The 20583-nt window shown below is 33.6% G+C and overlaps 3 protein-coding genes and 1 long non-coding RNA gene across 5 annotated transcripts; 2 read left to right on the forward strand and 2 right to left on the reverse strand.

Annotated features, from left to right (window-relative positions):
• Window positions 1-12: 12 nt before the first annotated feature.
• LOC108840672 (uncharacterized) lies at window positions 13-3165 on the reverse strand. Its single transcript, XM_057003073.1, has 10 exons — window positions 2652-3165; window positions 2403-2531; window positions 2169-2289; window positions 1977-2090; window positions 1775-1887; window positions 1508-1679; window positions 1240-1422; window positions 691-909; window positions 457-595; window positions 13-148 (listed from the first exon to the last, which is right to left on the reverse strand). Exons 1-10 carry the CDS (start codon window positions 2705-2707, stop codon window positions 93-95), a joined length of 1302 nt encoding a protein of 433 aa, XP_056859053.1. The 5' UTR covers window positions 2708-3165; the 3' UTR covers window positions 13-92.
• Window positions 3166-3446: 281 nt separating this feature from the next.
• Window positions 3447-5159, forward strand: LOC108841255 (uncharacterized). Of its 2 annotated transcripts, none has more exons than XM_057003074.1 (5): window positions 3447-3595; window positions 3857-4126; window positions 4220-4351; window positions 4443-4559; window positions 4638-5159. In XM_057003074.1, exons 2-5 carry the CDS (start codon window positions 3857-3859, stop codon window positions 4989-4991), a joined length of 873 nt encoding a protein of 290 aa, XP_056859054.1. In that variant the 5' UTR covers window positions 3447-3595; the 3' UTR covers window positions 4992-5159. The 2 variants fall into 2 exon arrangements, with proteins under 2 accessions (XP_056859054.1, XP_056859055.1); XM_057003075.1 differs by having other exon boundaries at window positions 3500-3595; window positions 3778-4126.
• A 319-nt stretch (window positions 5160-5478) lies between these two features.
• Window positions 5479-9176, forward strand: LOC108843192 (ABC transporter E family member 2). Its single transcript, XM_057003077.1, has 12 exons — window positions 5479-5634; window positions 6058-6171; window positions 6338-6423; window positions 6527-6742; window positions 6843-6932; window positions 7017-7321; window positions 7400-7595; window positions 7689-7874; window positions 7955-8224; window positions 8313-8558; window positions 8636-8770; window positions 8887-9176. Exons 2-11 carry the CDS (start codon window positions 6069-6071, stop codon window positions 8753-8755), a joined length of 1818 nt encoding a protein of 605 aa, XP_056859057.1. The 5' UTR covers window positions 5479-5634; window positions 6058-6068; the 3' UTR covers window positions 8756-8770; window positions 8887-9176.
• Window positions 9177-13435: 4259 nt separating this feature from the next.
• On the reverse strand, window positions 13436-15508 carry LOC130508013 (uncharacterized). Its single transcript, XR_008942669.1, has 7 exons — window positions 15157-15508; window positions 14923-15094; window positions 14757-14841; window positions 14503-14652; window positions 14366-14419; window positions 14082-14290; window positions 13436-14006 (listed from the first exon to the last, which is right to left on the reverse strand). It is a non-coding gene; the product is annotated as an uncharacterized LOC130508013 (long non-coding RNA).
• Between the last annotated feature and the right edge of the window lie 5075 nt (window positions 15509-20583).

Genomic DNA, 20583 nt, shown 5'->3' on the forward strand with positions numbered 1-20583 from the left:
ACAATACGTTACCAATCACTATAGAGTGCACATGACAATTTGACAGTTAACCTTATATAATTCTATTATCAATGGCTTTGATCCATTTGCATTCAGCCTTCTTCCCACTCGACGCCGTCTTCTTCTTCTTCAACATCTGCTCCATTTGCTGCAAAATGAAGTACATGAAAAGTTACCAACCAGAGCATCACATAATACATATATAAGGATATGTCTCTCTTTATCATTTATGGTCCACTAATATAATTTGAACTAAGTGGATTAACAAGTATCTTCTGCATATTCAAAGAATGTGTCATTTCTGTATTCTGATCAGATGCAAACGCTCTGCTTCAGTTTTATACTTTTTAAAAACACTAAAAGAGGTTCCTTATAGCTAAGGTAATGTGTTGTCACATTTTGATCAGCTTACAGGTTAGCGAATTAGGACTGAAGTATCGGTAAACTCAAACTGACCTGAAACATGAGGCCCTTCTTCACATTCAGCATCTGCTTCTTCACGTTTGGATTTCATACCAACCTGACGATCTAAGTTTGTAGTAGCAGATGGAATCCCTAGCTGCTGCAGGAGAGCAGCATGGTAAGCTTCCTGAAACTAAAATGTATCAATATTCTCCGAATACAACTCGCAAGGTGCTACTGTAGGGATCTAAAACAAATACAACAAAAAAAAAAGCTCGCAAAAGGTACCTTCAAGTAAGTATCATTGTCATTTCCCATGGCTGATGGTTTATTGTCATCAGAAAGTTTTACTTCTCCTCGTTCTGAGACACCACCAACCTTTTCTTCCTGACTCATCTCCCCTCTTTGTTCCTTGGTCAGATTCATTCCTTGCCTAATCATCCATTGAGGCATCGGTTTGATGCTAGAAACTCCATCTTCTTTTCCGTCACCAAGGTTAATCTCAACCTAACCATATGTGATAAGTAAGATTCAAGAAATCAGGCTAACCACAACTGAAAAAGGATAAAAGTTCTATTGTATTATCATTTCCTTTCCCAATGAATACTATGATTGCACATTTTGAACAGGCATGGATACAACATCTATAGGATAACTTCCATCTAGACAATTATAGATTCTGAGAGGAAATTCTAATTTGGTTAATAAAAATATATTGAAATATACAGGAAAACCAAAACTACATTTATATACTAAACTTTACAGCACAACATATATTTTCTTGTATATGTGAAGAAAACTTTTATATGCATTGAGAAGTGTAACAACAATGATCACCTTTGTCTCTCCTAGAAACGGCATTGGTGTTGAACCATATCCACTCTGTGACCTCAGAGGATCATCAGGATTAAGATCACCATTTTCACGAGCATCAATAGCTGCACGAGCCTCCCATTCCGGAAAACTTTCATAGACAGGAAACGGTAGGTCTTTCACTCTATTAATTTGATCCATCAGAGCCTGCATTTCACTTTCAGTTGTGTCAACGCACAAACTAGTATTCATGGAACGTTATGCAAATCAAATTCTTGTTTATTACGCAGACCTCCGCAAACTGGAGTCTTTGGCGCTGCAGTCTCTTTACATTGTCACCACCATCTACTACTTCTTTGGAAGATAGCTTATTGCGTTCCACAACAAGTACACCATCGCATCTTTCACAATGAAAAGCGTCGTCTTCCATAGAAATTAATCTCAGGGCATCTAGTGCACTATATCTAATACCATATAATGAGAATCTATTCAGGTTCAGTGCCATGATAAATGTAAATATTTTATTATAAAGTAAAAAAGAGTAGTGGAGTTTTATTACTTCCTGTTGCAGTTAGGACAGATATACTTCTGAAGAGTATACTTATTATCTTCTAGTTCATCTTTGAGTTTCCTTTTAATCTTTTGCAGACGCAAACGAGCAGTGTCATACATCTGTTACGAGAGAAGAAAGTGATATATGCTAGTTTAATTTTTATAAAATAAAGGCAAAATAAAGTAGTAAGGATATGAAGAAGCATTACATGTTGATAATCAAGACAGCAATAAGAGTGTGTGTTGAACTTAACATTGTCCTCTGCACGGCCATGAGTTCTCGCAGCCACTGCAACATTATATATCTTCGCACGCTTTGCAGTCTATTATTGAAAAGGATTGAGAATCGTTAATTAAAAACACCAAATCTGAAAACAGAGCAACTAGTTTCTTGCACAAACCTCTTTCCTTTGGTAACGCGTGACCAATTGTTTTTCTTCGAAATGTCTTAATATTTTTCGAACTTGCTTGGGGTTCTTCTTCAAGTCTCTTGCCAAGTCTTCTTCTCTAACCCATTGCCGCCTAGAAGACGTAGAACACAAGACATACCATAAATGAAAAGACCATTGGTGACGAGTTTATATCACATAATAGACTTTTGGGGGGATAGAACGGGTAAAGAGATGAATACAGACCTCATAAGAGCATCTAGCACCATAACGATATTCCCTCTGCTGTCACATTTTGCAGATTTCTTCTGATTATCGCTTAACGTAGTAAGATTATCATCATCATAGAGAGTCCTTGCTAAAAGCCTCATCAGCCTGAAGATATTAATGCAAATTAGCAACATAGGGAATACAAAAAAAAAATTGATAAAAAAGGCCCTGCTTGAACACTTGTATATGAAACTAAAAGTGTTCATGGTGTAAGAGAGAGATCACCTGATAAAAGGCTTGGGCACAACGGTGGCTTTTTGCAGGGGGACTGATATTTCCATCGGGTTTAGCAAACCAGATACTTTTACAAATAACAGCCCGGGAGGAACCAGCGTTAGGTTTGTGTTTGATACAAACTTGGGAAGCACAAGATTACTTTTGGCAATGAGAGCAAACTCAAAAACAGGGCAGTACAGGAAACGTAAGATTTTTTTATAAACAAAAACGTGAAGACGATAAAAGGACACGAGCTATGTTTTCAGTGTTTCAGTGTTTCAAGGCTATGAGGACAGCATTGGGTAGAGTGTCAGAAGAAACTATGCTTAAGGGCCACCAACCGTTCAATAACAACACATGAACCAACAAGAGATGCTATCAGATCGGAATACGAGCTCAGATGACAAGACTCGACTCCCAAAACGAAACTAGCAGCAAGATCAAAAGGAATCACCAGAGAAGAATCCATGAATACACCCAATCATCAGGTAGTGCGAAAAGGAATCCAAAGGATCAGAGAAATTAAACGCAAGAGTGTTAAGAGAAATAAGGAAAAATATATAACACCTAACGCAAAATTGAGGGGCGTAGACAATATGTGATCAGCTTCAGGAAGAGATGAGTTTGATTTCTGACTCTTTTTGAGAGTTTTGAAAACCAAAATATCCCTGCAACAACAGGTTAGGGTTATTTATTTTACCTTATTTGGTCACTAAACCGACTATTAACTGCTAAATGGGCTTAATTTACTCAAACCCATTCTCTCAACTTCTCCATTAAATTGACATATTCACCATCGTGTCCATCTATAAATCAACAACTTAGAGAAGAAGCGTTCATCACCGATCAAGGAAGGTTTGTATCTATTGATACATAAATAAACCCTAGTTTCTTGCGCTCTAAGATCTCTGAGGATTCGAAACTCATTGGGAACCTGTAAATACTGAGAAACCGTAAGTTTTAGGATTCTCCACCACGATCGGTTGATAATAAGTCCATGGTCGGTTTGGTTGTATGAATCCATTGAAATTAACCCTAATTAAATTTTTGGAAGATGTTTTCTCTAGAATGTTATGTTGTCCATGCTTTATGTATTCTGGACCATGACTTGATCAGATTACTATTAAATTTTCAGCATTCGTAATCATCATCACTAAATATTCGTATTAACGGCTAGAAGGTTACGTTTTTGTACTGTGTAAAAAACGTATCAGATGTCTCTAAAAGAGCAACTAGATAACTTCAAGAAGCAGCAAGTAAAATGCCAAACCACGCTTTCAAACATTGCTTCTTCAAGACCGGGGCCTTCTTCTTCTTCTTCTTCTTTCTTGAGGCGGCCCGTGCCTGCAGCGGCTATAAGTCACAGTAAGCCTTGTGCTCCTGTCAAGTTTTCAAGCGATACAGAGCGGCTTCAGCTTATCAACAGTGTGAGAAAAGCTCCTGTTGGAGCTCAAATCAAGCGTGTCATCAGTCTTCTCCTTGAGGTTTGTTCTTGATGTGTTTTAATTCTTCTTCGCTATTATATGAATCAGAATGAAAGTTGATATTGAGTTCTTTTTTTTTTGTTTGCTTTGTAGACAAGGCAAGCCTTTACTCCAGAGCAGATAAATGAGAGGTGTTACGTTGATATGCATGCGAATAAGGCTGTTTTTGACAGTATGAGAAAGAACCCAAAAGCTCACTACGACGGAAGAAGATTCTCTTACAAGGTGGGACTGGTTAATTTCTTCTCATTTAAAAGATTTCATCATTGTGTGTTTACAATGAAAACTCTGCTCTATCTCTCTCTTGCCGTCACAGGCTGAGCACAATGTAAATGACAAGAGCGAGCTTCTTTCCTTGATAAACAAACATCCTGATGGTATTGCGTCTAGTGAACTCAAAGACGCTTACCCTAACGTCATGGAGGATTTGCAGGTACCAACGACACACATGTATATACCAAACAAGATAAGGTCTTTAATATTTTGCCCTTTGTGTTATTATATTCATCAGGCCTTGAAAGCTTCGGAAGACATCTGGTTGCTATCAAACTCACAAGAGGACGTTGCGTATCCAAATGATTTCAAGTGCGAGATTACGGTTGACGACGACTTCAAAGCTCTGTTCCGAGACACAGAGGTCCCGAGCGACTTCTTGGAAGTGGAGAAGGAGTTGAAGAAGCACGGTTTGAAGCCGGTGACAGACACTGCAGCGAGGAGAGCTGGTGAACAGAAGTACGGGATAGTGATGAGTAAACCGAAGCATAAGAAGAAGAGGAGACAAGAGATCACCAAGAGAACCAAACTCACCAATGCACATCTTCCTGAGCTCTTCCAGAGCCTTAGCGCCAGCACTTCCCGTAACTGAAAAACCTCATTAGTGGATTATGGATATGATTATGTGATTAAATATTCAAACTGAGCTCCTCCGAGTTTTTTTAATTTTACTCATGAACTATATTAACAGTGGAGAACAAACACAAATTGTATATGCTATGATCTTGATTTCACAAAATAGAGAAGATATATTATCTCATTACTTGAAGAAAGGTCACACACACACCCACACTTTAAAGAGATGCATCCATTTCCGGAATCAAAGGCACAACAAGTTAAATGATGTTGTAGTTCTCATCTTTTGGTCCTTGTCCAATCTCGGTAGTCTTTTTAAAAAAAACAGACACTGAAGTGTAGTCACTGGAACATACATAACTAGACAAGACCCATAAAAAACAGACACTTCTCTGTATCCTTATTGCAATGTTGGGCCCATAACTAGACCAAGCCCAATGTAAAGCAAACCTGTCGGAAACAGATAATTCTGAAAAGTGAAAACCCTACCTCTTAAGTTTTTTTTTTTCTTTTAGTGTTTCAATTGTGCAAAAAAGAAAAAGAACTCTCAGGTCAGGGTGCGTGTGCTCTCCGCTGGCTCCTTAAAAAAGAATCGGCACACGCTTCTTCACTTGGATCTTCCTCAGAGCTGTCAATCTGAATCTCTCAATCAATCTCAGGTCCTTTCTCATATTCTCCCTTTCTCATCGTTTGATATTTTTTTTTTTGATTTCATGGTCGTGTTTGGTACTCCATCGATTACTAGTTTTGTTTCACATCTGGAAGTGAATCGAAACCTTCGATATTTGGGCAAGTTTCAACCTTTGTAGTTATCTCTGTTGATGTGTGGTCGAATTTGTTATTTATTGTCACACTTTGAAGTTATGAATAATTTTTTTTGACGATTTAGATTTTGCATGAAAACTGCTGCATCAATTATTGTTAAAATCTGGGGGGTGGGGGGGTATTCAGTAATCAAATCATTTTTCTTTGCTCTGATTGTGAGTGGAATCATAATTCTAGTTACGAGCTTTTGTTATTGATTTATAATTATTGAATCTTCGTCAGGCTGTTAATCTGTTGATTTTTATTTGTTTTCTTAGATCTTTGAGAGATGGCCGATCGGTTGACACGTATTGCTATCGTGAGTTCAGACCGTTGCAAGCCTAAGAAATGTCGCCAAGAGTGTAAGAAGAGCTGTCCTGTGGTCAAGACAGGTGCCTTTTTCTTCTTATTCCAATTTTTGAATTTGTGTTCTTGCATATGGATTTCCTATTGCTGTTGTGTCATTTACTCGGTTGCTTATGTCCAGTGACTGCATGGCCAATTAGTTGCCAACCTGCCACCCACCCTATACATATTAACATATGTTATTATTCTTAGGAAAACTTTGTATTGAGGTGACTGTTGCTTCCAAGGTTGCTTTTATCTCAGAGGAGTTGTGCATTGGTTGCGGTATTTGTGTCAAGGTATGTCCTTATTTCTAAAACCCGAATATACCTCTCTCTCTCTCTCTACATGTACCCAAAACTGGGGACACTGTAACACCTTCTGCTGTTGTTACAATTGCAGAAATGCCCTTTTGAAGCTATTCAGATTATCAATCTCCCCCGAGACTTGGAGAAAGATACGACCCATCGCTATGGGCCTAACACTTTCAAGCTGCACAGGCTCCCTGTTCCAAGGCCAGGGCAGGTCTTAGGGTTGGTTGGGACTAATGGTATTGGAAAGTCAACTGCTCTCAAAATTTTGGCGGGGAAGCTCAAACCAAATTTGGGCCGATTCTCTGTAATAACTTTCTCTTAGGAATTTAAGTATATGATCTTTTATTTGTAAGCTCTGTCTTTTTGACGATTTGAGATATATAATTAGTTTCCTTCTTGTGCAGAACCCTCCAGACTGGCAAGAGATCTTGACTCACTTCCGTGGGTCAGAACTTCAAAACTACTTCACTCGTATTCTTGAAGATAATATAAAGGTATAGTGTAAATTTTTGACATTTAATTTTGTTTCTAGAGGGTGTGCTTTAATGACACAAGTTTGTGGTATCCGGTCCTGACAGGCCATCATTAAGCCACAATATGTGGACCACATCCCGAAAGCTGTTCGAGGCAATGTTGGAGAGGTCCTAGACCAGAAGGACGAGAGAAACATGAAGGCAGAGCTGTGTGCTGATCTGGAGCTGAACCAGGTCATTGATCGTGATGTTGTGAATTTATCTGGTGGTGAGCTTCAGAGGTTTGCTATCGCTGTTGTTGCCATACAAAACGCTGAGATCTACATGTTTGATGAGCCTTCTAGTTACCTTGATGTTAAGCAACGACTCAAAGCTGCTCAAGTTGTTCGTTCTCTCCTCAGGCCTAATAGGTTCATCTTCTGATTATTTCATCTAAATGGGATTATTATAAGATAACCCACTTAAAGTGTTTTTTTCCTATTTTCCAGCTACGTCATTGTGGTGGAGCATGATCTCAGTGTTCTTGACTACTTGTCCGATTTCATTTGCTGTCTGTATGGGAAACCAGGAGCCTACGGTGTGGTGACTCTCCCTTTCTCTGTCAGAGAAGGAATCAACATTTTCTTGGCTGGGTTTGTTCCCACTGAAAATCTACGTTTTAGAGATGAATCTCTGACCTTCAAGGTAAACTTTTTTTCTTTCTTTTTGATGGTGGCAGCGGTTCACAAAGATAATCAACGTTGTGTGTGTTATGATGGTTGTTCTTTTGTTGTGAAGGTTTCTGAGACTCCACAAGAAAGTGCTGAGGAAATACAGTCGTACGCTAGGTACAAGTACCCAACCATGACCAAAACACAAGGAAACTTCAGGCTGAAAGTGTCAGAAGGTGAATTCACCGACTCCCAGATTATTGTTATGCTTGGGGAGAATGGTACAGGGAAGACAACGTTTATCCGGATGCTGGTATTCTCCTTCCTCCATGATATCTTCTTCTCTTTTGGTTAGTGAGTGCTGGCTGGACTTCTAAACTTGTATTTTTGCAGGCGGGTTTGTTGAAACCTGACGAGATTGAAGGATCAGACATAGAGATTCCCGAATTCAATGTTTCTTACAAGCCACAGAAGATCAGTCCCAAGTTCGAGAATTCAGTTAGACACTTGCTACATCAGAAGATTCGGGATTCTTACATGCACCCTCAGTTTGTGTCGGACGTGATGAAACCACTGCAGATTGAGCAGCTGATGGATCAACAAGTCGTCAATCTCTCAGGAGGAGAGTTGCAAAGGGTTGCATTAGCTCTGTGCCTCGGAAAGGTTAGAGTATTTTTGTGTTAGAATCATAGCTTTGTCCTTAGTGGTGATCTCATCATGCATACACAAACTTTGTGAATCCCTTTTGCAGCCTGCGGATATATACCTGATCGATGAGCCAAGTGCATATCTCGATTCAGAGCAGCGTATTGTGGCGTCTAAAGTCATCAAGCGGTTCATTCTCCACGCGAAGAAAACCGCATTTGTAGTTGAGCATGACTTTATAATGGCTACCTATCTGGCAGACCGAGTCATCGTCTATGAAGGACAACCATCCATTGATTGTGTCGCAAATTGTCCTCAGTCACTGCTCACTGGGATGAATCTCTTTTTATCCGTAAGTGTCCTAATCACTTTCTTCAAGAGGAATGGAACTAATGTTTGGTGCTAATGATTTATATATTTACCCTGCAGCATCTGAACATCACCTTCAGAAGGGATCCCACAAATTTCAGACCAAGAATCAACAAATTAGAGTCGACTAAAGACAGGGAGCAAAAGTCTGCAGGCTCGTACTACTACTTGGACGATTAAGACAACTACCATGAGGTTCTTAATCTCTATAACCCAATGATCGTTTTGTCAATCACACAGCATTTTATGGAGAGGCGAATATCTGAAATGATTGTTGTTCTCTCTTTGTTTCCTTTATGGGTTCATCACAGAACATAGGACATGATCACAAATCATTGCGAGTTACATGAAGGTGTTTTGATGTGAGGAAGTTGATCTAAATGAGCTCGAGATGATATATTTTGCGATGTTTTCTGAGTTCCTTAGGAGATGTTACTCTTCTCAAATCTTTTGATTGTTGTTCATCAGTTTTTGAGCAATAATAAGAGTTTCTGAATCTTTTTTTTAACCTTTGTTTCTTTTGGCTTTTCTACTTTCTGAGCTGTTAATCTACTGTTGTATTTGGATTTCATAAGGAATGAACTGCCTATTATTTATTTTCCTTGCGGTTATATAGACTTGTCATATAGCGTAGTTCCAAGCATCAGTTGATCTCACCCCTGAGTTTAAACACCAATTGATTTTGCATCACTAAGAGATAACATGAAAGTCTCTGTAACCACGGTGGAAGGATTCACCTAAAGAAAGATCTTCAAGAGAAAGGCACAAGCTGAGATATAACGCATGAGAAAGTCGTCACATTATCAGCTTCTTGTCCTGAACCAGTAATCAACTTGAAGTAGTTCAAACACTTTCCTTGAATAACTATTTGCGAGACATTTAGTCACGATTGGGTTCCAAGGAACAATGTCTCAGGGCTCCATATGTGTGGAATACACACTCCACAGAGCTCAAATCCTCGCATTTTTGCATTCATCAGTGTATTGCATAAGTTAGAATTAGATATCAAACCAGCCTCTATTTCCAAACAATGAACTAGTGGACATATTTTCGAAAGATTTATACTAGATAATAACGCCGAGAAATAGCGTTTGATGAATCAAATTACTATACCATATAAAATTTCTAATTGGGTCTCTACCTGATCTAAGTAATTGGGCTTTTCCTAATTTGTTGTCGCAACTAATTATTTATGCATCTCTATTGTCTATGGTTTTTAGTAATTATTTGTTTGGTACATGAATTCGCATCTCTTCACCCCATTTTCTTCTTTTAAAATAGAACTGAGTATTCTAAATTATATAAATTAGTGATGGATATTAACAATTTCACTCAATATGAAAAGAAATAAACATAAGATAACTGCATCGTAGTTGTGCGATTAGTTTGACAAGAGACATTATTTATCAGAAATTGAATAAAATCTTGAAATTTTGTTTAGGTACCAATGGCTCTTGAACATATGATCTTTGGCGATTAAAAATAACTCAGAATCATAATGTTTAAATAGTTTATTGGGGTAATGATTAGTTATAGTCTCTCCCAGATAGTACTGTACCCGTTACCTCTCCCAAAGTATTTGCATATAAATGTTATTCTATCTGTTTCATTTTAACTATTGTTTTAGAGTTGTGTATGTATATTAAAAAATTATTTAATTTTTTATATATTCTATATAAAATATTGTTATCCATATATCTATTTATATTTTGACCAATATAAAAATAGACTAAAAATAAAGTTAATAAATTATACATTAAAATACTAAAATAATATCTATTTTATAATAAAAAATTTCTTTTTACAACAACGCTTGATAAGAAACGGAGAGAGTAGTAATTTGTTATAGTTATAAGTATTATCGATCGCTTTTTGTGTTATTCGAAATGAATCTTATTACTAAATCTGATTTAAACTGCATTAATTGCCGTTAACTACATAGGTTTATTAATGCAGATTGACTTTCTATAACGTGTGACGTACACCAGCTTTCGCGCTATCAAACTAACCATACCACTTGTCTTCTACAGTACTAGTACATTCATATCAAGCTCCTTTTTGTCTATATTAAAGTCAAAACATCATTTTATGTCATCAAAACACCTTATAATGAGTGACTCATGAATGATGATCGAGTTGTTTTAGTATTAATATCAAGGATTCGAATAGTAACATGCAGCACAATTGCAAAAAAAACTACGATGTTGTTTTAGTTGTAACAAAAAAATATTTTTGTTTATTTTTATTTTTTTATCAAAAAAACAAAAATATATAGCTATATAGATATATACTTGTTGTTAAAAAAAACTATATAAATATATGTAAAGATTTTTATTGTTATTAGTGGTGGTGCGGGCGAAGGTTCTAAGTTTCGCAGTTAAACACATGAAGCTATGATTGATTTTTAGGATTTAGTGTATTATATTTATAATTAATTTGTCCTGATTGAGTAATGTATTGAGCAATTATTAGATATGCGTTGACATACGATGTTAAGTAATTATATAATGACTATGCATCCAAAGTTAGTACGAATCTATCATAAAAATGATTAAGTAAAGGCAAATTAGCTGGTAAACCCATGATCGGCAGGCATGTGGATGAGTTTTGCCTATTATAACAGGATACAACTGACAAATTATATACATTTTATTTTAACTAATGCTTTTGCCACTTTTATGATATATGCACCAAAATTTAGCAAAAAAAACAAACTAATCATTGATAACTGGTTCAATCAATAATATTGGTTAAATATGTACTTATGATCACGGGAGTATTTATATATTTTAATAAGTTACTAGATAAACATACACATCATAGTAAATATATATACTCATATAAGTTGTTGAAATATAGTATTTTGAAAATATTATGAGTGCACGATCTTCCCTTTTTTGGACAACAGTGCATGAGCTAGTTAAATCAAATTTGCTAATCGTGTAAAGCCTGGTATCAAGTATCAACTTGTACATGAATTACATTGGCCAATTAGCGTTTAACTTTTTCTTTGGTAAAATGTTAGATTATCATATTATTACCAAATTTTCTGCGTTTAACTTTTATTATATAGCTTTATGAACTTTGGTTGGAAGTTTAAACTTAAAACAACATAACATTGATGGTTCGAACTACCAAAGGTTCTCATGCAGGCTTTACTATTTGTTTTATTCTGCAAAAGCTTATCAAAGCATTAAACTTTCTTGTGATGGTAATTTAACAAATTTTATAAGAGGAATGATACTTTTTCCTTTTGGAAAAATAATGAATTATTAGTTTTATACTTACATTTTCTTATATAATATTTCCAACTATCATTTTGTCTTGTCTAATTTGTATGCATCCCAATATGTATAATGAACTTTTATATACTGAAATGCAAAATTATATAAAATTATGTATTCCAGCATGCTAAAATAAATTAAAAATTGGTGCGACAACTAGCACCTTGGAGTGAAGAGAAAACTATCCATGGTTTCAAACTTTCAATACATACCGCCTCGTTAAGCCCATTGTTCTGTTCTGTCTCTATGGATTCATTTTCATATGTTTGGTAACGTAATTACTAGTCATATTTTTGTGTGGTATAGGGATAATGTTGTTCTTTTGTATTTATTCAGTTATTCATGTTTACCATTATTGCTATAGAAAAACGTCTTTATATATAAAGATTTACATATTAATATACTAGGACCGGCCCGCCCTACGGGCGGGATGTAAGAAATGTTGATTGTATGTGAGGATTTTCGAAACGGAAATAAACATATGATCTAATATACCAGAGCACTCCAAGAATGTTTGTGTTGTTGCAGGACACGCAAGTAAAAGATCAGCAGTTCTTTGGAGAGTTGACAAAAAAAAAATAGTTCTTTGGAACTTATTGTGCACAGGAGCAGGAAATGTAACACCAGTTTTTGTCTATCTTTGATTCTATTATGTATTTACCTATATTGTAGATGGTTATTTGTTTATGTTTTATTTTGTTTTATATTTTTAAAATTTTATGTTTTGATTATTTATTTAGTTTTCATTAACTGTTAACTGTTAGCGGTTAGAAATTATTCTACATGAAAAACATATAATATATCATTTTCTCATAAAACTCAAACGTCAACGTAAACTTGATATTTAGAATGTTTTGGCGTAAGTAAAATAATACAATCGATGGTAAAAAGACTATATTGTCAAATATTCCAAGTCCGTAAGAAGGTATTTTGTATTCAAGATGTTCTTTAGTATTTTTATTATTTTGATATGTTTTTGTTTTTATTTATGGTTAAATATTATGAGATACTGTACTATTTTAATTATTATTTCTCTTTCTGTTGTGATTTTAAATTCTAGAAAATATATCTAAAACTATTGTTGTTATTATTCTTAGATCATAAATTTATGTAATCATTTAAAACTATTATTTATATATAGTTGTGATGGTTATACAATTTTAAAATGTTTATTGGATTATATATAGTAAGCAGAGTATAGTTCTTATTGCTCGTGTGGTCTTTAGACTCGAACTATATTTGAATTTCTTGGTATTTTTATTATTATTATAAATTTTATTATTTTAAAAATTAATGAAAAAGTGAATAGTTAAATCTTTATAATTAGACAATTATTTTATATATGGCAAACGTAATGGCTATGCATTGCAAAGCTATGGGTAATCCTATAAATTGTCGATCATTGCCAAAGAAAAATAGTGGATCTGCAATCCATATTAAGTCCATGGCCTCAAGAGCAATTGAAAGATATTATTTTAGTTAAGGTGAGTTCTTACGTAGACCTATTGTTTCAGAAGCATCATGAACTATTTTTCCTTTGAACTGTCTTTAACACCTCATTACTTCTCTAACCACGTAGCAAGTAAGACGCTTTTAGTTAAGAGTTTATAGAGCAACATTTCTACATTTGGTTACTCTATAAAGGTGGGGATTGATATATTACACACACATATCTGACTATATACATTTAGTATATTACACACACATATCTCCTCATTGTTTTATTATATGTTATTTTATTTTAATATATTACACACACATATCTGACTATATACTACATATTAAAAATTAGCAAAAGTATTACGCACAATACAATAACACGTTTATCTATCTCACCAACCGGTTTGGTTCATGAATACACATCTGAACAGCGATGTGTTTGGTTGGCTTTTAGTCAAAGTTGCTCACTTTGCCTATAAAGAAGCAAATCTCCCACCTTTTCATGGCTTCTTCTTGTTTCCTTCGTCAGATTCTTTTCTCTTCTTTTCATGACTTCCATATCGATCAGATCATCTATGACCTATAGACCTTTCTTCCCGCAGAATCTGACTTGCTTGCTCCTTCAGAACTAATGGCCCAGAAGTGGATCCAGGTACAATAACGTCCCATCCCTCAGAACCAAGTGTATGTTTTACCATTCTCTTCCCCTGCATGAAAAAAATAATAATGATCAGGAAGATTTACATAGAAAAGAGTTGACATAAGTGAGAGAAGGAAGTAACCTTCTGTTTCAAGTAGGTCTCTCTCTCGCCACGGTAGTAGTTCATTTCCAATGGCTAAACATTCTTCCTGCTTCCAACCCGATAGACCTACTTGATGAACACCCAAGACCAAAGCATCTAGAGGATAATTCCAGGAGGAAACATTTTATGATTTCACATCTTTCGCCAGTTGAAAAGCTCCTCCCATAGTTTCAAGAGCGTTGAGGAATCTACTCAAAACCATTGTCAAGAGAAGTGAAGCGGAGAAATAAAGCTCAAAAATAAATAAAAAATCTTAGGCAGACCTGCTTAGTAGAACAAAAAAAGCAGTCCTCGAGGCCAATCTCACAAAGGCGCCACTATTCAAAGGTAGCAAACTATATAAATTAAACAAACATCTACATTGATAATGCTGGAATTGAGTTTTTTTTTTAAAGCTCACCTTCTGGCGCATTGCAATGGCAGTATCAGGAGCATCATTTCTTAAGCCACTATTGAGTTCCTTAACAATTGTTTCTCTTAGAGAAGCCAGAGAATGCATAGTTTTAATCAACTCCAAAACATTGGTTGATTCTCCTGTTGCGTCAAGGCGCTGGTAAATATAAAATTTATGCAGTCAAGACTCACGAAAGAGACTGCAATATAACAAACTTTACAATGATGTGATCTATGGACCCATACAGTGAGAGAGCTTACCTCTTTACATTCAAAAAACAGACTGAGAGAAGAAAGACCTCTCTCATCCATAGATATTTTCATAGAATCAAGTTGTTCAGTGAGGCTGCAACAAAAGACACAATGGCGCTATTACCTTCTATTGATAAAAAAAAATAGAGTTGGCTTCAGAAAGTTCCGATGCTACCTTCCAGCATTCAAGAAATCCTTAAGCTCATTATGGAATATTTTGAACTGCTACACAAAGTCTCCACTGTATTTTCCTGGATTTTCAGTGATTCCATTTCTTCTGTTGCAATTAGATCTTCTGGACCCGCATTCCAGTGAAGCTTGTTTTCTATGGTATGCTTGATCTCTTGCTGTAACAAAGATGTGTTAACATGAATACTAATATAGTAACAGGTGAAAGGAGTATTAGTACCTTTCGATTGCATCATCCTAGCCTAAATTCTCTATTATCAGATGCGGAGAAGCTTTCCGTTGGAGATTTAACCGGCACTGCCTCTACAGAAGCCGAAGCAGGCTTCGAAATTCTCTTTGGTGGTTGCAGAATCAGGATCAGAATCGAGAAGCGGGTTTTGACGTACCATTGTCGGAGGAAGGATATGTTTGAATACGTCAGGATGATTTCAAGAGAACAGCGTTCTAAGGAAGAAGATGCAGTAAATTGAGATAGTGTATAATGGAATCAATGAGCACTTTAAGAAGATGATTGTGTAACAGGTGAAAATCAGGCTCTGAGGAAGAAGATGAATCGAAACCCTAGAGTTGGAGCTTCATCGTAACGGCGGAGAAGAGCAGTGCTTCAACAGAAAATGAAACGCTGAGTTTCATGAATGGGACACGTGTCGACGTCTGGATACTCGAATTAGTGACATGGATGCTGATGTGTCAGCAGGAGAGATCCAACCTTACTTTATATAAATAGATAAGGAAAATAGATGGTCGGTAAACAAATTTAGAGTTGACTTCTGAGCCCGATAAAAAGAAATACGTCAATGTCTTTGGGGTTTCGAATGACATGGCAAAATTGATTTGGAAATCAAATTAGAACAAGAGAAATTGCACCTTATATGCAAAACGTTCTCACTAATTAGTTGAATACACCAAATCCCACAAGCTGGTGTCTTGATTGCTAGACTCCCAAGTTTTTTGTTTTAGGCAACTGCCTAATTTCCACGTTCTCTTAGTATTTTGAGTCAATTGACTCTTTTCTTTATACCAAAGGAAGTAAACAATTTATTCTCGAAAGTTTTATTAAAATTTATATGAAAAATTCAAGGTTAAAATCGCATAAAAATCTTTAAAGTAGCACCTACTAAGGACATCTCCAAACTCACTTTATTTTTCACTCTAATGGTACTTTATTTCTCATTCTATAATAGAGTGAAAAATAGATTTACTCTAAATATAAAGTACCAAATATAAAGTAAGTTGTTTTTTTTGTTCATCATTCTATTTTCTATTCTAAAATATAGTATCATTGGAGCAAACTTCAATTCTATTATAGAGTCACTCTATTTTACAGTAGAAAATAGAATAAATCATTGAAGATGGTCTAACACTTTAAATCTTGATTTTTTTTAATAGTACCTTAAACATTCAAGGTGGCACTGGTATCACAAAAAATCTTCAAAATGACTTATTTGTTCACCAAGTAAAAAATGGACCTGCTATACAAATAAATGTGATGATATGTCCATTTTTTCTAGAAAATGATTATTAAACTAAAAAAATAAATAAAAATCAAAAAATTAAATAAAAATCAGAAAACTAAATTAAATTTCAGAAAATTAAATACAATTTTAGAAAATAATATAAAATTTTAAAATAAATTGGAGTTAATTAATATACAGAAAACTAAAAAAATTCAAAAAAAAATATTGTGATTAAATTAAATTGCAGAAATTAAATAAAATTCATAAAATTAAAAGAATAAAGAAAAAAATCACAAGTTGTTTTTTTGTAAAAAAAAATAAGTTCAAAATATTTTTTATTACAAGATTTTTTTTTTAAAGAAAACAAATATATCATCATTGAAAATAACAATTTCAAACATATCAGTGATGGTGATGTTGGTTTTATTTTTGTTTTCTTTTATTTTCTGTATTTTTGTTTAGTTTTCTGATTTTTTATTTAATTTTCTGACTCATTATTTAATTTTTATTTATTTTTAATTAAATAACTATTCTTTCAGAAAAAAACAATATATCATTACATTTACCTATAAAGCAAGTTAATTTTTTTACTTGATGAACAACTAAGCCATCTTGAAGGTATTTTGTGATACAAATCTATTCTACTAAAATAAGAATATGATATTGATAAATGTTATGTCCAACTGTGTATTTTATTTATTTAAGAGACTATTCTATCAAATTAAATTAATATTGAACACAAATATGATTATTAAAAACTAAATATAAAAAATTAAAAATTTCAAATATATATATATATATATATATATATATATATATATATATATTCACCCTTTTCAAAGAGCGACTCAGAATCTAGTATCACTTTTAAAGTTTAAAATGTTAGTCCAAAAACTTCAAAGTTTAAAATATCAGTAGATGCCACTTTCAAGATTTTACGTGATTCTTTATGATTAATGTACTCCATAATCATTTGCCCCATCGCCAGAGAAATATTTCCAAAGAGGCGCACATACATTTAGGGTGTCAAAATGAGTTATACCTCATAAGTTGGTTCAGCTCAACTCAATTTTCTAGGATCATTTAATAGACGAGTTTAATGATCAAATTTAAATTAGATCACGAGTTATATGAACAATCTTTAATGAACATGAGTTAATTCATTATCTTGGTCATATATATATATATATATATGACTTTATTTTTCTTAAGTAAAAAATATAGTTTCTATATCAATTATATTTATTTTCTAAAATTAAAATGTAAAACCAAAAGTTTTAAATATATATAAAATGAAAAATATTAATATCAACCCTCATATCATATATCTTTAAAATCGAAATATAAAAATCAAAATGTTCCTAAAACTCTCATGTGGAATATATATATATATATATATATATATATATATATATATATATATATATCTTTACGATTTGAATAGATGAATCATCTCAAAACTTTTTTGTGGAATTTTTGGATCACTGATTTAGCTTTGTTTAATATATAGGTGTTGATTTTATTTTCTATTTAATATTAATGTTTTAGATTTGAAATATTTAAATTTTATATTACATTGTAAGGAAACTAATTTTATATTTTTTATTATTTTTATTTTTATTTTTGATCATGAATTAGTTCATTTAACTCGTGATTTAAATGATTTTGGTTCGAGTTTACACATTGAAGTTTATATAATAAACCAGACGAATTGAGTTAGCTCATGAAAGATCCGAGTTCACTATGAACCGAGATGAGTTGAACGAATTATTTCATTTTGTCATTATCACCCGTATAGACAATGCATATTATAATGGGTTATAGTTAAGGGGTTCAATATATGTGATAAGAATTTGGTTGTGCCGATATTACAACAAGAAAGGAAAAAATATTTTATTAACAAAAACAACTTAAAACACATATAGTGTAAATTATTTGGGGCGGCAGTTAAAAAATAACAAATAATAGTGACATATTTAATTAAAAAATCATGTATATATACGGATTAATTAACGATTGCAGCCAAAAGCAACAAGATCATGGTTTAGATTTATCATATTTATATAGGTCGGCATCATAAGAAACTACTGACCTAATAGATATAGTTGCAGTCGTTAAAAAAGATATATAGTTGCCGTCCCAAAAAAAAAGAAAAGAAAATGGATACAGTTTTGAAAGTAAAAAAGGATGCAAAGATTATGAGATAAGAGACGATAAGCTCAATATCAGTGTTACCATTTAACTTTTTCAGTTGATCTAGATTTGGTTATAACTATATAGGTTTTCCAGTTGATGGATTTTAAATCATCACGCTATATATTTAACTATCGATTGGATAATAACACGATCTCGAATGGATGTGGGTGACTGAGTTGATGCGAGTCATATGATTAACTACTAAAATTTGATGTGATTTTTGGTATCACTAACTTATATACTGTCTTTCTTTTTCATTATTTCGTGATAATTATATAGATTTGACGTGATAAATACAATTTATTATTGATTTTTAATGGATATCTAAGACTACGAACAAATCTTGTTGATGTAGTAGTAACCCTTAATATTTTCTCTCTACATTTACTATCTTTTAGACTTTTAGTCAATCCACTTCATCTTTATAATATAAACAACAAAAACTAACTGAAGGTCTATTGAGGTTTCTATTTGTGTGACAGATAGCTATTGAGGTTGCCAATCATTTATGTAACGATCAACGTGGAGTGTGTGAGTAACGAGTAGGCTCAGTCTCACTTTTGCTTGTCGCTTTTGGGAGATGATACGATAGATGCTCTTTACCTTTTCTCTTCGCAGCTTGCACATAATTTCCAGACACGAGTCCTCCAGAATGGTTTTGTATTAAAATATTATTCATTAATACAGTTTTTGTAGAGAGCTGTAACCACAAAAGATGGTACATGACAAGTCAACAATTATAGATAAATAGGCAGTAAAAAAGAATTATTAACCTATATTTGTGAATCTGCAGTCTATATATGACATGTGGTCGAATCCTATCATATCTAATTATTTATTCAGATTTTTTGTCGCCATCAAAAGATTTAGAATAAACACCAAAACTTGTTCTGATTGGAGCAAAAGCTAGACAATCCGTTTGACGATTTATAATGGCTATAGTTTTTTTTTCTTTTGGCCGGCTAAAGTGGTTACAGTTTTTAGCTGTAAAATAAACTCTTTTTTTGAATTAAAAATTTTGGGATGTGAAGATAAACTGTTATTGAAAAGAAGAGAGGTTAATGGTAAACGGAAGTGATAAAATAAAACAAACAATTTGTCCTTTTCAAAGGATTATTTTATGTCGTTTACAATTGGAAGGGATGATACGCAATTCTAGAATAATTACAAACTATAAAAATATATGGTAAGCAAAGTGATACATACTTTGTTTTAATAACTAACATATGCGTCTGATCATATAATTAATAACATTTAACTTCACTTTTAATAAAACTAGGTTCGTGTCCGCGCTACGTGCGGATAATATAGTTATATATTTTTCCTTTTAAATTTATATAGATATATAATATCATTTGTCCTAAAGAACCTACAAAGTTTGAGCTTTGGGAAGTAAATTGAGATCTTGTTATCCCTTTATTAATGTTTTGTTGAATATCTCCTTTGACCTAAAGAAATATATACAATACATCACTATCTCGACAAAAGTTTGGAAGGGAAGAATTTTGAATATATGTAGATAAATTGAAAAAAGACTCATACATATCGATCTGAAAGGTTTGTAGTTTTATTTAGAGAAGCAAAAAAAAACACACGAAGCATGCCGGTATTATAACTTTAAAATAGCATTTTCTATGAAACTAACATGAAGAAATCTAAAAAGCCTTCAGTTTAATACTACACCTAGCAATTGAGCATTTTGTTATTTTTTTAAGTTAATAGTAATGCACGTAAAAGTGTGTCTGCTTGTTGAGTGTAGAAGATCATACCCATAAAATACTTTGTAGACATAAAAAAAGGAAAACTGTGAGATGATGGTTCGAGTTAAGCGAGTATTTTTTTTTTTTGATATCAAACGGATGTTCTATTGTTCAGGCTTGAGGTGAGTACTTGATATGAGTACTTGATATATGAGGTTTGATGTTTATGAGAGGGTAAGGGAGAATTTAATAAAGTAATCTCATACTTACTAAATTGTTCTTTCAGCAAAATAA

The sequence above is a fragment of the Raphanus sativus genome, chromosome 2 (assembly GCF_000801105.2).
Source record: "Raphanus sativus cultivar WK10039 chromosome 2, ASM80110v3, whole genome shotgun sequence".
Lineage (NCBI taxonomy): Eukaryota > Viridiplantae > Streptophyta > Magnoliopsida > Brassicales > Brassicaceae > Raphanus > Raphanus sativus.